Consider the following 13,043-nt stretch of genomic DNA (forward strand, 5'->3'; position numbering starts at 1 on the left):
TTTTTTTTTTTATTTAATTCATGAATTAATTTTCGGCTGTGCTGGGTCCTCACTGCTGCGTGTGGGCTTGCTCTAACTGTGTGGGCTTCTCAGTGGTTCTCCTGGTGCGGGGCACACACTCTAGGGCACACAGGCTTCAGGAGTTGTGGTGCACAGGCTTAGTTACTCGGCATGTGGGATCTTCCCGGACCAGGGATCGAACCCACGTCCCCTGCATTGGCAGGAAGAGCCTTACTGTTACACTGGACCACCAGGGAAGTTCAGGACTGTAATTACTAGATCAGCGAGACGGTGAGTTCTGTTCAGTGATGGAGCTGCCACCCACTTGGAAGCGCTCTTTCCAGCAACACTTTGTTTATCCTCTCACCAGTCCTGAGACGAAGGCCCTACTCTTGTCATCTCCATGACAAAGGTGAGGAGCCCGGCCAAGAGGGCCAGGTGACATGGTCCTGGTGGACGCTGATGCCCATGCCCACCTCCTGGGGAGGGAAGACCCTGGAACCTCCCTGGGGGCACGTTCTCTGCTTCTCTAACTCCTCCCTCTGTTTGGCCCGAAGGCTGTGCAGGCTGCGCATCGGAGGAGAGGCTCTTTCACAAGCTGTTCGCTCATTATAACCAGTTCATCAGGCCCGTGGAGAACGTTTCCGACCCGATCACCGTGTATTTCGAAGTGGCCATCACACAGCTGGCTGATGTGGTAAGCACAAGGGGGTCACCACATACCACGTGGCCTCAAGGGGCTTCAACTCTGAGGGCTCCGAGCAATTCCCAGTCACTGCACGGGGGTAAATAAGGGGATTTAAAGGAATTCTCTGGCAGTTCAGCGGGCAGTACTCCATGCTGGACTCCAAGGGCCCAGGTTTGAACTCAGGTTGGGAAACTAAGATCTCACAAGCCATGTGGCTCAGCCAAAAAAAAAAAAGCAAAAACTTGGAAAAAAAAAAAAAATAGGAACAATCAAGAATCTACAAAGTACCGGCCCTTCAAAGCTGGCCCATTGCAAGGGATCCGCTCCCCCAAGGATGCTGTCATTATTTCTGTTAAGTTCAGTTCAGTCACTCAGTCATGTCCAACTCTTTGCGACCCCATGGACTGCAGCAGGCCAGGCCTCCGTGTCCATCACCAACTCCCAGAGTTTACTCAAACTCATGTCCATCGAGTCAGTGATGCCATCCAACCATCTCATCCTCTGTCATCCCCTTCTCCTCCCACCTTCAATCTTTCCCAGCATCAGGGTCTTTTCAAATGAGTCAGTTCTTTGCAACGGGTGGCCAGAGTATTGGAGTTTCAGCTTTAGCATCAGTCCTTCCAATGAATATTCAGGACTGATTTCCTTTAGGATGGACTAGTTGGATCTCCTTGCAGTCCAAGGGACCCTCAAGAGTCTTCTCCAACACCACAGTTCAAAACCATCAATTCTTCGGCGCTCAGCTTTCTTTATGGTCCAACTCTCACATCCATACATGACTACTGGAAAAACCATAGCCTTGACTAGACGGACCTTTGTCATCAAAGTAATATATGTATTTCTGTTAAGGTAGTGTATTTCTGGGAATGCTCTCAGAACCAGTTTATGAAGCCAAGAGACAAAGCGGGGCAGTTGAAGGGGGAATACAAAAGGAGTTGACTTCGTCGTGCACCTATTATGTCTGCACTTCAAGGCTGCCCTTTGCATCTTGTAGCTGGGGAGAGAGCAGCTCAGGTCAGCCACGCTCCCGATGACACATGATTGCAGAGGGCAGCACTGCAGTTCAGTGAAGCCTGTTTAACCCCAGCGCTCATGCCTGTTTTACTCTACAGACGAAGTGCTCTAAGTCAAAAGCATCAATTCTTCGGAGAGAAAGAAAGAAAGCCAAGTCTTTATCCTGTGTTACAGAATAAAGAAAAAGTTCACTTTCTTTTATACAGGGTTCCATTGAGTCCTGAGAAGCAGATGGGTGTTTGGAGGTCTTCATTTAAATTAACTGGTACCCTGTTCAAGGGCAGGGAGGAGGAGAGTTCTTTGTTTTGAATAATCTTGGCACCTAGGTGTTGGCAGAGGAGGTGTGGGGCCTGGTGCCCCAGTACGGAGCGGGTTCTGGACTCCAAGGCATGGCAGGGGCAGGCTGGCGCGAGGCTCTGGACGTGGACCAAATTCTAGGAATAGGCAGGCTCCTGAGGGGCGTGCGGAGCATCTGTGAGACGGTGGTATACAGACAGACGGCACATGGATGGGGTACAGGGGCAGCCCCAGACAGGGAGGAGCCCTCCTCTGCTCAGCTTTGCTTGGGAGAAACGGTGGTGGCCCCAGGCGCGCCTAGGGGGAAGCCCTCGGATAAGGATGTGAAGTCTTGGGCCCGCCCACCATGTTTCTCCAGCTCATGCTTCCCGGGAGCCGGGCTGACCCTGGCCCCTCCTCTGGCTTCTGGCCCAGGTTGGAAGTGTGTTTACGCTGGTAAACACTGATTTTTAAAAAATGAGCCAAATGGTTTCTCCCACCTAGATGGGACCACTCATTCTTTTTATTTTTTTAAATTAGCATTGAGTCCATTGGTTCCTTTTTAAAAAATAATTTTATGCACTTATTTATTTTTGGCTGTGCTAAATAAAGTTATTCACTTGGGCTTCATTGCTGCTCGAGCTTTCTCTAGTCGCGGCTAGCAGGGGCTACTCCAGTTACGGTGCGAGGGCTTCTCACGGGGGCGGTTTCTCTGTTGCGGAGCCTGGGCTCTGGAGTGAGTCGGCTTCAGCAGCTGTGACTCATGGGCTCTGAAGCACAGACTAGGTAGTTGCGGCTCATGGGCTTAGTTGCTCCACAGCTTGTGCGATCTTCCCTGATCAGGGATCGAACCCGTGTCTCCTGCACTGGCAAGTGGATTCTTTACCACTGAGCCACCAGGGAAGCCCCCACTCATTCCTTTAATAAATGTTACAATGTTGTATTAATTTCTGTTGTACAGCAAAGTGATTCAGTTAGATATATATAATACATAAACATTTTTTAAAAAATATTATTTTCCACTATGGTTTATCATAGGATATTGTGCTATACAGTAGAACCTGTTGTTTATTCATTCTATATTTAATAAATTACTTCTGCTAGCCCCAACTTCCCACTTTCTCATTTCTAATGTAAGCATTTAGCTGCAAATTTCATTCTCAGAACTGTTTTTATCTGTGTCCCTCATATTTTGATGTATTAGGGTTTTGTCTCCACTCAGTTTTATGTATTTGAAAAGCTTCCCTTTGAGACCTTCTCTTTGACTCATGGGTTATTTAGAAACTTAATTTCCATGGATTTAGAGACTTTCCTGTTGTCTTTTTGTTATTGATTTCTAGTGTGATTCCATTATGGTAAGAAGCACATTATGATTCCAACTTTTTAAAATTTTTGAGGTTTGTTTGATGGCTCATGATAAGGATATGATCTATCTTGGTTAATATTCCATTCATGCTTGAAAAAGGGTGTGTTCTGCTGTTTTTGAGTGGCGTGTCTGTATACATTGATTAGATCCTGTTGTTCAGATTGTCCCTCTTTTTGCTGATTTCTGTCAAGTAATTCTGTTGGCTGCTGGGAATCTCTAACTGTAGCGGGATTTATCTGTTTATTCTTTCAGCTCTACCAGTTTCTGTTTCATATGATTCTGTTTTTGGTGCATACGGTTAGGATCATTATATCCTCTTATAGGATTAAATCTTCTGTCATTACTTAATGTCCCTCTTTGTCTTTAGAATTTTTTTTCCTCTGCATTACTTTGTCCAATATCACTATCGCAGTCCTAATTAGTATTTTGGAGGCTACCTGTTCTCATGCGGAGCACCGGAAGTCCCTGTGGGCCATATGCATGGTCGCCACTGAGTCATGGTGAGGCCTGGGGGTGACTGTGATGCCATAAAGCTCAGGCATGCAATTACCAACTGCCTTCTAGAAGATTCTAGGCCATCTGCTTCTGTTTCAGCCTCACGCTTGGCCTTAGGGCACCAGAGAGGTCTACACAGAAGGGTGTTTGCTGCTGCATAGAATGACCTTCGTCGCAAAGTTTACTGACTGAAGCATCTTCAGAGTAGGAGTGTTTCTACTGCCCTCCCCCATGGAGCCAGAACAGAGCCCCTGGCCTGTGTTTCTGGTGGCCTGGCATACCTGCAATGACAAACCGGAAGGCTTTCAAAACGTAGCCCACCTGGACTTTCTGATCTCAGCCTCTGAACCTGTTGCTGCTGCTCCAGAATCGAGTCCACTTAAAATTGTAATTCCAATCCTTTAATTCAATCAAGGCATCAACTCATTTATTTTCCCAAGAGAGAGACACAGGGTGATGGTTCCAAGAATGCAGGGTGGCATTGTGGGGTCTCGGGCCTCCTTCGCCTGCACTGTCTGATAGCAGTTCCCATGGCCGTTGGTGTGGTCTGACACTGGATGGAGAATGAGACTTTCCCGACCAGGTCCTGATCCGTAAATTTGGCTGACATCTTGGGGATATCTACCCTCCATGAAACAGGTCCTCACCACCTGGAGCTCTGCCAGGCTGCTGAAGTACAGAGGGGAGAAGGGATACTGGATGCTATTGCCAGCTGATTTTAATCCTCTGAACACAGCATTCTAGCTCATGGCATGCTCTGGTTCTCTAACAGTGTATTAGTGGGCAGGTAGGAAGAGTCTTTGGAAAATGTTTATAACTGTTGCCTCTGAGACCTTTCTGGGTTGCAGAGCTAGTCCGCTCCTGACTGACAGCCAATAGATTTATTGACAAGGCCCCTGCTGGAATCTGCAGGTAACGAGGTGACCCTCCTATGAGCAGGAGGCACTGTCCTTAGACTTGGGTAATTGTAAAGTCATGGACAAGCATAGTCCATTTCTTTGCCTGCTCTGACCAATAGAAAGCCGTTAAGGAAACTCCTTTGAAAACCCTGGGGCTTACCGTGACTTGACACAAACCTCTTTGGAGAAGGAAGCTGATGAGGTCTCCAGAGAGCGTTTTCTGGGGGGTGTGGAGAACTGCAGAGCAGCTCAGCGAACCCCAGTGGGCTGGTGTCCAACGTGGCTACCGCTCCCTGAGCTGTGAGCTGTTCTCTCTGGAAGGTGCTCCTGTGTCTGGGGGAGAAACGTTGGTAGGAGTTGGGAACCCACTGCTGGACTAGTGACCATCAACAGCCTCCTAGCGTTGCTCTGTGAGGTCGCTGAAGGTTCTGGATGTGTCTTCAGTATCTCCTCCACTGGGAGGTGGTAGCTACTTAGGAACACATTATATCTGGGATGTCCGCCTGGAATGCACTTCTTCCAGAGAGCTCCGTGACCCTCTGCCAGTCATTTAGGTACTTACTTAAACCATCTCCTCAGAGAAGCCTTCCTGCTTCACCCTGTCTAAAAGAAATGTGTATGCACGTGTGCACACACACACATATACACACCACTCAATCCCTCTTTATTTTTTCCCATAAGACTTATCACTGTCTTACATTATGTGTGTGTGTGTTAGTTGCTCAGTTGTGTCTGACTGTTTGTGACCCCATGGACTGTAGCCCACCAGGCTCCCCTGTCCGTGGGGATTCTCCAGACAAGAATACTGAGTGGGTTGCCATTGCCTTCTCCAGGGGATCTTTCCAACTCAGGGATCGAACATGGGTCTCTTGCATTGCAGGCAGATTCTTTACCACCTGAGCCACCAGGGAAGCATCTTACATTGTATCATATATCTATTTTTGATTTTCTGTCTCCTCAGCTAATAGCTTAGATACACACGTGTGTGTGTTAGTTGCTTAGTCGTGTCCGACTCTTTGCATGGACCGTAGCCCACCAGGTTCCTCTGTCCATGGGATTTCCCAGGCAAGAATACTGGAGTGGGTTGCCATTCCCTTCTCCATTAGACACACATAGGTAGGGGTATTTTCCAATCCTGGTTATTTCTGTAACCCCAGCATTTATAGAGCACATAGTAGGTACTCAATAAATATTTGTTAATGAATGAGTGAAGCAGTCAGCAATGGCTTGAGCGGGAGTGAGAGATGTGTTGTGGGGAGTGGCAGGATCCAGCTGAAAGGCTCCATGGTGAGCTGAGCTGACACCTTGAGGGGTGGCTGGACTCAGGACTGAGAGCCTAGAGGGTGCTGGGGCACAGCTGGGGAAAAAGATCACAAAAACAATGATGCCCTCCACCATCTGCTGGATGGCCCCTCCCTCCTCCCACTCTCCATTCTCTCCCTTCTTTTCTTTCATGAGATCAGAAGGCTTTGTGGGCTGCAGAGGTCAGAAAGCCTTCACAGAAAAAGTGAAGCTTCAATCAGATTTGAAAGACAGTAGTAAAGCCACATTTCCTTTCGAAGTCAACAGGGTGGGGACCAGTGTGGAAATATTGTATTTTTGGTTGATTTTTATAAGTTGCCTTTTCAGTCTTCTTTGTTTTCTTCCATTAGCATGAACTCAGCTCAGCTCTTTCTAGTTGTGATTTTTGCTCTAAGATTCACTTCTCTTAGCAGGTACATTTGAGGCTAAAAAAAACATTGTTTCCTCTTCCCAGGATGAAGTAAACCAGATCATGGAAACCAACCTGTGGCTACGTCACGTATGTGTCTATGTCACTCTTCTCTGGGAACTATGTCACTGACGTGTCAGTTTAATAATGTCCAGTGGATAAAACCCACTAGCACTCCCTCTTTCCATCTCTAGTTTATGACAGAGAATAAAATATTATCTATCTCCAAAGCCCAAACTTCAATCTGGTAACAGCTGCCTGGCTGCAAGCTTTAGGTGCAGAACCTAGGGATAAAGTTCTTACTGACTCCAGCCTTTGAAGGTCTCCTATTTTTGTTTGTATTTTGAGCTCCAGAGCCAGATGCTTACCCACTCTTTGATTCTGCTGTGGCTTAGACTCCCACTATTTGGTTTAATCAGTCATGCCATCTTATTCTTCCTTTTGCTCTTAATCTTTTATGCAGATTTTGTAATAAACCTACCATCCTACTATCTTTTTATTATTAGAGATGGATTGCTACTAGAGATTGAACATAGTCTATGGAATGTGGAAACTGAGTCTATAAACTTGACCAGCTAATCAATAATCAATAGATGCATATCTAATATCTAGTGGATATTTTTGCCCCAATCAGCTCAACCACCTTGTTCCTCTTGAGTTTAATCTCCCAGCTTTTGGTAGAAACCAAAGTAAAGTGAAAGTCGCTCAGTCATGTCCAACTCTTTGGGACTCCATGGACTATACAGTCCATGGAATTCTCCAGGCCAGAATACTGGAGTGGGCAGCCTTTCCCTTCTCCAGGGGATCTTCCCAACTCAGGGATCAAACCCAGGTCTCCCACATTGCAAGTGGATTCTTTACCAACTGAGCCACCAGGAAAGCCCAAGAATACTGGAGTGGGTAGCCTATCCCTTCTCCCAGCAGATCTTCCCAACTCAGGAATCAAACCAGGGTCTCCTGCAATTCCACATTCCAAGGACCATGTTTAATCTCTAGTAACAATCCACTTCTAATAGTAAAAAATAGTATGGTGATAGGTTTATTGCAAAATCTGCATAAAAAATTAAGAGCAAAAGGAAGAATAAGATGGCATGACTGATTAAACCATGTACTCTTCAAATAAAAACCTTTTCAAAAAACTGTTGAACCAATATGCCGCTGCTGCTGCTGCCTAGTCGCTTCAGTTGTGTCCGACCCTGTGTGACCCCATAGATGGCAGCCCACCAGGCTCCCCCATCCCTGGGATTCTCCAGGCAAGAACACTGGAGTGGCTTGCCATGTCCTTGTCCAATGCATGAAAGTGAAAAGTGAAAGTGAAGTCGCTCAGTCCTGTCTGACTCTTCTCGACCCCATGAACTGCAGCCTACCAGGCTCCTCCGTCCATGGGATTTTCCAGGCAAGAGTACTGGAGTGGGCTGCCATTGCCTTCTCTGGTTGAACCAACATAGGATTAACATATTAGAAGTAAGTGAAGAATTTTTTAAACTGACTCCTATTTCCTGCAGATCTGGAATGATTATAAACTGCGTTGGGACCCCATGGAATATGACGGCATTGAGACTCTCCGTGTTCCTGCCGAGATGATCTGGAAGCCCGACATCGTTCTCTACAACAAGTATGTGCACCCAACAGCCAGCCTTTTTCCAAAGCTGCCTTTGGCGCAGGCAGACCCGAAGCACGGGGGAGTCACTAACGGTGTCTGATTTACTTTGCAGTGCGGTCGGCGACTTCCAAGTCAAAGGCAAGACAAAAGCTCTTCTTAAATACGATGGCATGATAACCTGGACTCCACCAGCGATTTTTAAGAGTTCCTGTCCAATGGACATCACTTTTTTCCCTTTTGACCATCAAAATTGTTCCCTGAAATTTGGTTCCTGGACTTACGACAAAGCTGAAATTGACCTTCTAATCATTGGCTCTAAAGTGGACATGAATGAGTTTTGGGAGAACAGTGAGTGGGAAATTGTCGACGCTTCTGGCTACAAGCATGACATAAAGTACAACTGTTGTGAAGAGATATACACAGACATCACCTACTCTTTCTACCTTAGGAGGCTCCCGATGTTTTACACCATTAATCTGATCATCCCCTGCCTCTTTATCTCATTCCTCACTGTGTTGGTCTTCTACCTCCCTTCTGACTGTGGTGAAAAGGTGACGCTTTGCATTTCAGTGCTGCTTTCTCTGACTGTGTTTTTGCTGGTGATCACAGAAACCATCCCGTCCACGTCTCTCGTGATCCCCCTGGTGGGCGAATACCTGCTCTTCACCATGATCTTCGTCACCCTGTCCATCGTGGTGACGGTGTTTGTGCTGAACATCCACTATCGCACCCCGACCACTCACAGCATGCCCACGTGGGTGAAGGCAGTCTTCCTCCGGCTGTTACCCCAGATGCTGATGATGAAGAGGCCTCTGGACAAGATGAAGGAGACAGGAGCGCATAGAAACCCCAAAGGAGTCTCCAGTAGGCCTGCCAAAGTCAAGTTTGAGCATCACAAAGAGCCCAGACTTCTTAAAGAATGCTGCCACTGTCATAGATCTGGTGAGCCTGCCACCAGCAAGAGACGATTAAGTCATCAGCCTTTACAGTGGATGGCTGAAAATTCGGAGCTCTCGCCTGAAGTCGAAGACGTAATCGATAGTGTTCATTTCATAGCGGAAAACATGAAGACCCAAAATGAAACAAAGGAGGTAAATGCATGAGTCTTCTAGCCTGTCCGCCCACGGCAGTCCTAGGGGCCCTGCATAGAACCCTAGTCAGAACTCCAGTGTGAGTTCTGTTTGCAAGACAGTCGGAGAGTGGGTGCCCTGAGATCCACCTCTGTGATGCTGCAGTTATGGGTGAACTGCCCCGGTGAAGGGATGGAGTAAGGGGTAGCCTCAGAGCAAATCTTTGCCTCCAGAAATGTCAACTCAAGTGAAATCTGGTTAAAATAAACACTCAGGGCAATCTTGGTTTAGTTAGACTGAGAGCCCCTGCTTAAGGAAGGCTGGGAGAGGGAGGAGCCAGCCGAGGGACAGGACGGAATGCTGCAGCTCCGATCGCACTCAGTAGACCTGACAGGGATGCAGGTGCTGGTGGAATGACCTTCGGGGATATTTTTAGCATCAACTCAGTCGGCTCCTGCTGCCCAGGGCCTAACTATAGCAGGACAGACCTCCCCATCCTCCAGAGAGAGAGCTCAAGAAATGTATGCCAACTTTCCATCCCATTGCGATGACTAGCTAGGCGCCTCTGAAAACTCATGCCAGGGGTCTGGGTCTGACCTGATGGCAGCTGCCAGCATCCATATCTCCTGATGAAAGGACATCGCAGACCTGAAGTCTGCCCGTTGGTGCCAGGGAGGACCGTGACTGCGTGTCACAAAGGTGGAGGGGGGGTTGGTATCAGCAGCAGGTGAGCCTGGGACTCCCTTCTGTGAGGACACCTTCATCAAACCTAGGGGACAGTTGCTCTGACTTCAGCACCACCAGGTAGGGCCCTTGGAGCTTGGGAACAGGAAGGGCAGGAGAGGTATAAGGAACTCTCCACTCTAGTGTGATGCCAGGGTCTAGAGGGCTGCTGGCTCCTGATGGGGGACCATCATCCTGCAGAGCTTATCCCCCACCCTCCGCTGCCTCAAACCCAGTTCCTGGACTTGCCACAGGGTCAGGGATTCCATGGTGCTCATGAAAAGAGTGGGTGAAAAATGTCCCCGCCCCATCAGTTAACAATGGACGCTGTAGCCGTCAAGCCATCAGTCACTGCCGTCACCCCCAGCTGTGCACCCTGAGGGGCCTCAGGATGGAGAAAGTGGGATGCTGGCCCTAGACAGATAAGGTGCACATCCAAGGAATGATTTCCATAAGCCCAGACTCTTGCCTCTTCCCACCTATAGAAAAGCAGTAAATTCATTAACTTGAGATGTCTGGTTTTCTTTGATTAACAGTAATCTTTTTAAAAACTTAAAAAACAATTGAAGGATAGTTGATTTACAAGGTTGTGCTAGTTTCTGCTGTACAGCAAAGTGACTCAGTTATACATATATATATACATTCTTTTTAAGTATTCTTTTCCATTATGGTTTATCCCAGGAGATTGTGTAGGGAGAAGCCAGGATATATAGGAGGTTTTGCAACAAAAACCAGGCAGTTGAAACACTGTGGCAGTCAAATGCAACAGAATGTTCTGCAACGTCATCTTCTGATATTCTGACTACCTGGTCTTTGTTGCAAAATCTTATTATCCTGGCTCCTCCCTTACCTCTTCAGGGCAGTCCCTCAGAGTAATCTCAGAGGCTGCCTCCCAGGCTTGAAGTCCTCAGAAAATCCACGAATAGAACATAACTCTCGAGCTGGGGTGGGGGCGGGGGAGGGAGGCTCAAGAGGGAGAGCCTTACATTTATATAATTATGACTGATTCGAGTTGCTGGACAACAGAAACCAACACAATATTGTAAAGCAATTTTCCTCCAATTAAAAATAAATTAATCCTCAACTTTCAGGTTGTGCTTTTTTCTCAGTTAGTGCAAGAATGGAGCAATCTGAGCAGCTCTTTCAGGGCTGCTACTTGCAGCCAGGCTGGAGAAGGGAATGACAACCCACTCCAGTATTCTTGCCTGGAAAATCCCACAGACAGAGGAGGCTGGCGGGCTACAGTCCACGGGGTTGCAAAGAGTCAGACTTGACTGAGCGACCTACACACACACACACACACACACACACACACTTGCAGTCAGGAGAAGCCCTGTGTGCCCTGCGGGAGCCTGCTGACTCTGCAGCCCTCTGCCCCAGGACTGATGGCGCACACGCACCCTCCGTCTGCAAACGATTGTTCTCTGTGCACACTACGGAGGAGACATGGGTTAACAAGAATCGTAGGGATATTTGCTTTAAAAATTGTCAGTGAATCTTCTGTGCAAAGGAGGCAGCTTTTATTTGAAACAGAGCTTATCTCCCATGGTTTTCAGTTTTTACAGATGCTTGACATTTTGTCTTTCAGGTAGAGGACGACTGGAAATACGTGGCCATGGTGGTGGACAGGGTGTTCCTGTGGGTGTTTATAATCGTCTGTGTGTTTGGAACTGCAGGGCTGTTTCTCCAGCCGCTCCTGGGGAACACAGGGCATTCGTAAGGATGGATTTTCCCTTCATCTTCAGACATGTACAGACACTGTGTTTATTCTCCCATCACCAGGAAATGGATACAAAACTTCCCACCAGGTCCCCATCTAGATAGAAAAAGAGGGCCTTACTGCCAATGGCAAGCCTGGATGGCCCTCCCTCGGGGGTGCAGAGGGGTGCTTTAAGACCCCAGGGTCTGGGACCTGATACCGGAGCCCAGAGTTGGCAGCCCCCGCAGGCTTTTCTTGTCTGTACAGGTTTGGATTCCGGGGACATGATCGACCCACAGTCCAGTGAGACACGGAATCAAAGCTGAGCCACGCTAAGAGGTGTTCTTCTGCTTCTCCGGTTTATATACTTCTCCGTATAACGGACACCTGCCAGACATGCAACCCTGGACCTTGGACTTGCTGACACCGGCAGCAGCCGTGACCTTGTGTGCGCTTGCTTTCTCGTGCTTGTCTCTGTGACGTGGAGCCCACACTGCGGCATTATTTGACACAGTAATTGGTCAAAAGGAAAAGCAGGCAGTCGGTCTACCCTTTGGAAAAAATCGTATTGAAGTATAGTTGATTTTTAATGTTGTGTGAGTTTCTGCTACACAGCAAAGTGACTCAGTTATACACACACACACGTATCTGTTCTTTTGCAGATTCTTTTCTACTATGGTTTATCGTAGGATATGAATATAGTTCCCTGTGATGTACGGTAGGACCTTGTTTACGCATTCTATATATACTCCATTTAGTAATCCCAAACTCCCAGTCCTTCCCTCCCCCCCACCATTCCCCTGGATGTAATTAGACTCACCTGGCAAGAGACTTCAGAAGTGACCAGCACTGTGGGAGGCATGCCATGGACTGAGAAATAGGCTCTGTCCACACACTTAGAGCTTTTTAGGAAAAGTCGTAAACACGGAGATCTCCAGGGCCAGGGGTCACGTGGGGAATGTAACCAGAGCACTGCAGAGCATGGTGAGCTCTGGCTGGCAGACCTGGGGCAACCTTTGCCATGGGTCCAAATGGTATCTCTCCTTCTTGGCCGTTTCCACTTGTTCTGCGTAGCTGAGACTGAAAATAAAAGTGTTTCTTCTTGAAGGAATGGTGATCTTGTATCTTTCGGAGTATTTCCTGTTTCTGAGGTGGAGAACCTTGGATATTCTGTTTTATTCTACTCTCACTTATTATTTTATTTTTTGTCTACACTTATCATAACAATTTTAAAGATGCATTTTAAAGTAGAAAAAAAAAAAACTACCCTGACACAGGAACTAATTTCATTTTGCCTTTTCCACTGGAGTCCCTGTCTAAAGGCACACATAATTGGACACCTCAGGTTTACCTTTCGGTTTTATATTTTGCTATTTTCTCAACATCATGTCAGCAGCCTTTCTCCATGATGGTGTGCAGTCTTGAAGTATAATTTTTGTGATTGCATAACCTCTGTTGTGTTGATATACTACAGCTTCTATTTCTGATATCCACCAGGG

At 47.3% G+C, this 13,043-nt stretch overlaps 1 protein-coding gene across 1 annotated transcript; it reads left to right on the forward strand.

Annotated features, from left to right (window-relative positions):
- Nucleotides 1-472: 472 nt before the first annotated feature.
- CHRNA6 (cholinergic receptor nicotinic alpha 6 subunit) lies at nucleotides 473-12,000 on the forward strand (the record flags this gene model as incomplete). The annotated part of the gene is made up of 5 exons (XM_055569169.1): nucleotides 473-697; nucleotides 7,955-8,064; nucleotides 8,165-9,143; nucleotides 11,434-11,561; nucleotides 11,812-12,000. Coding segments are annotated over 5 exons (1,482 nt in total), but the record flags the coding sequence as incomplete, so codon positions are not given.
- Between the last annotated feature and the right edge of the window lie 1,043 nt (nucleotides 12,001-13,043).

This window comes from Bubalus kerabau, chromosome 2 (assembly GCF_029407905.1).
Source record: "Bubalus kerabau isolate K-KA32 ecotype Philippines breed swamp buffalo chromosome 2, PCC_UOA_SB_1v2, whole genome shotgun sequence".
NCBI lineage: Eukaryota > Metazoa > Chordata > Mammalia > Artiodactyla > Bovidae > Bubalus > Bubalus kerabau.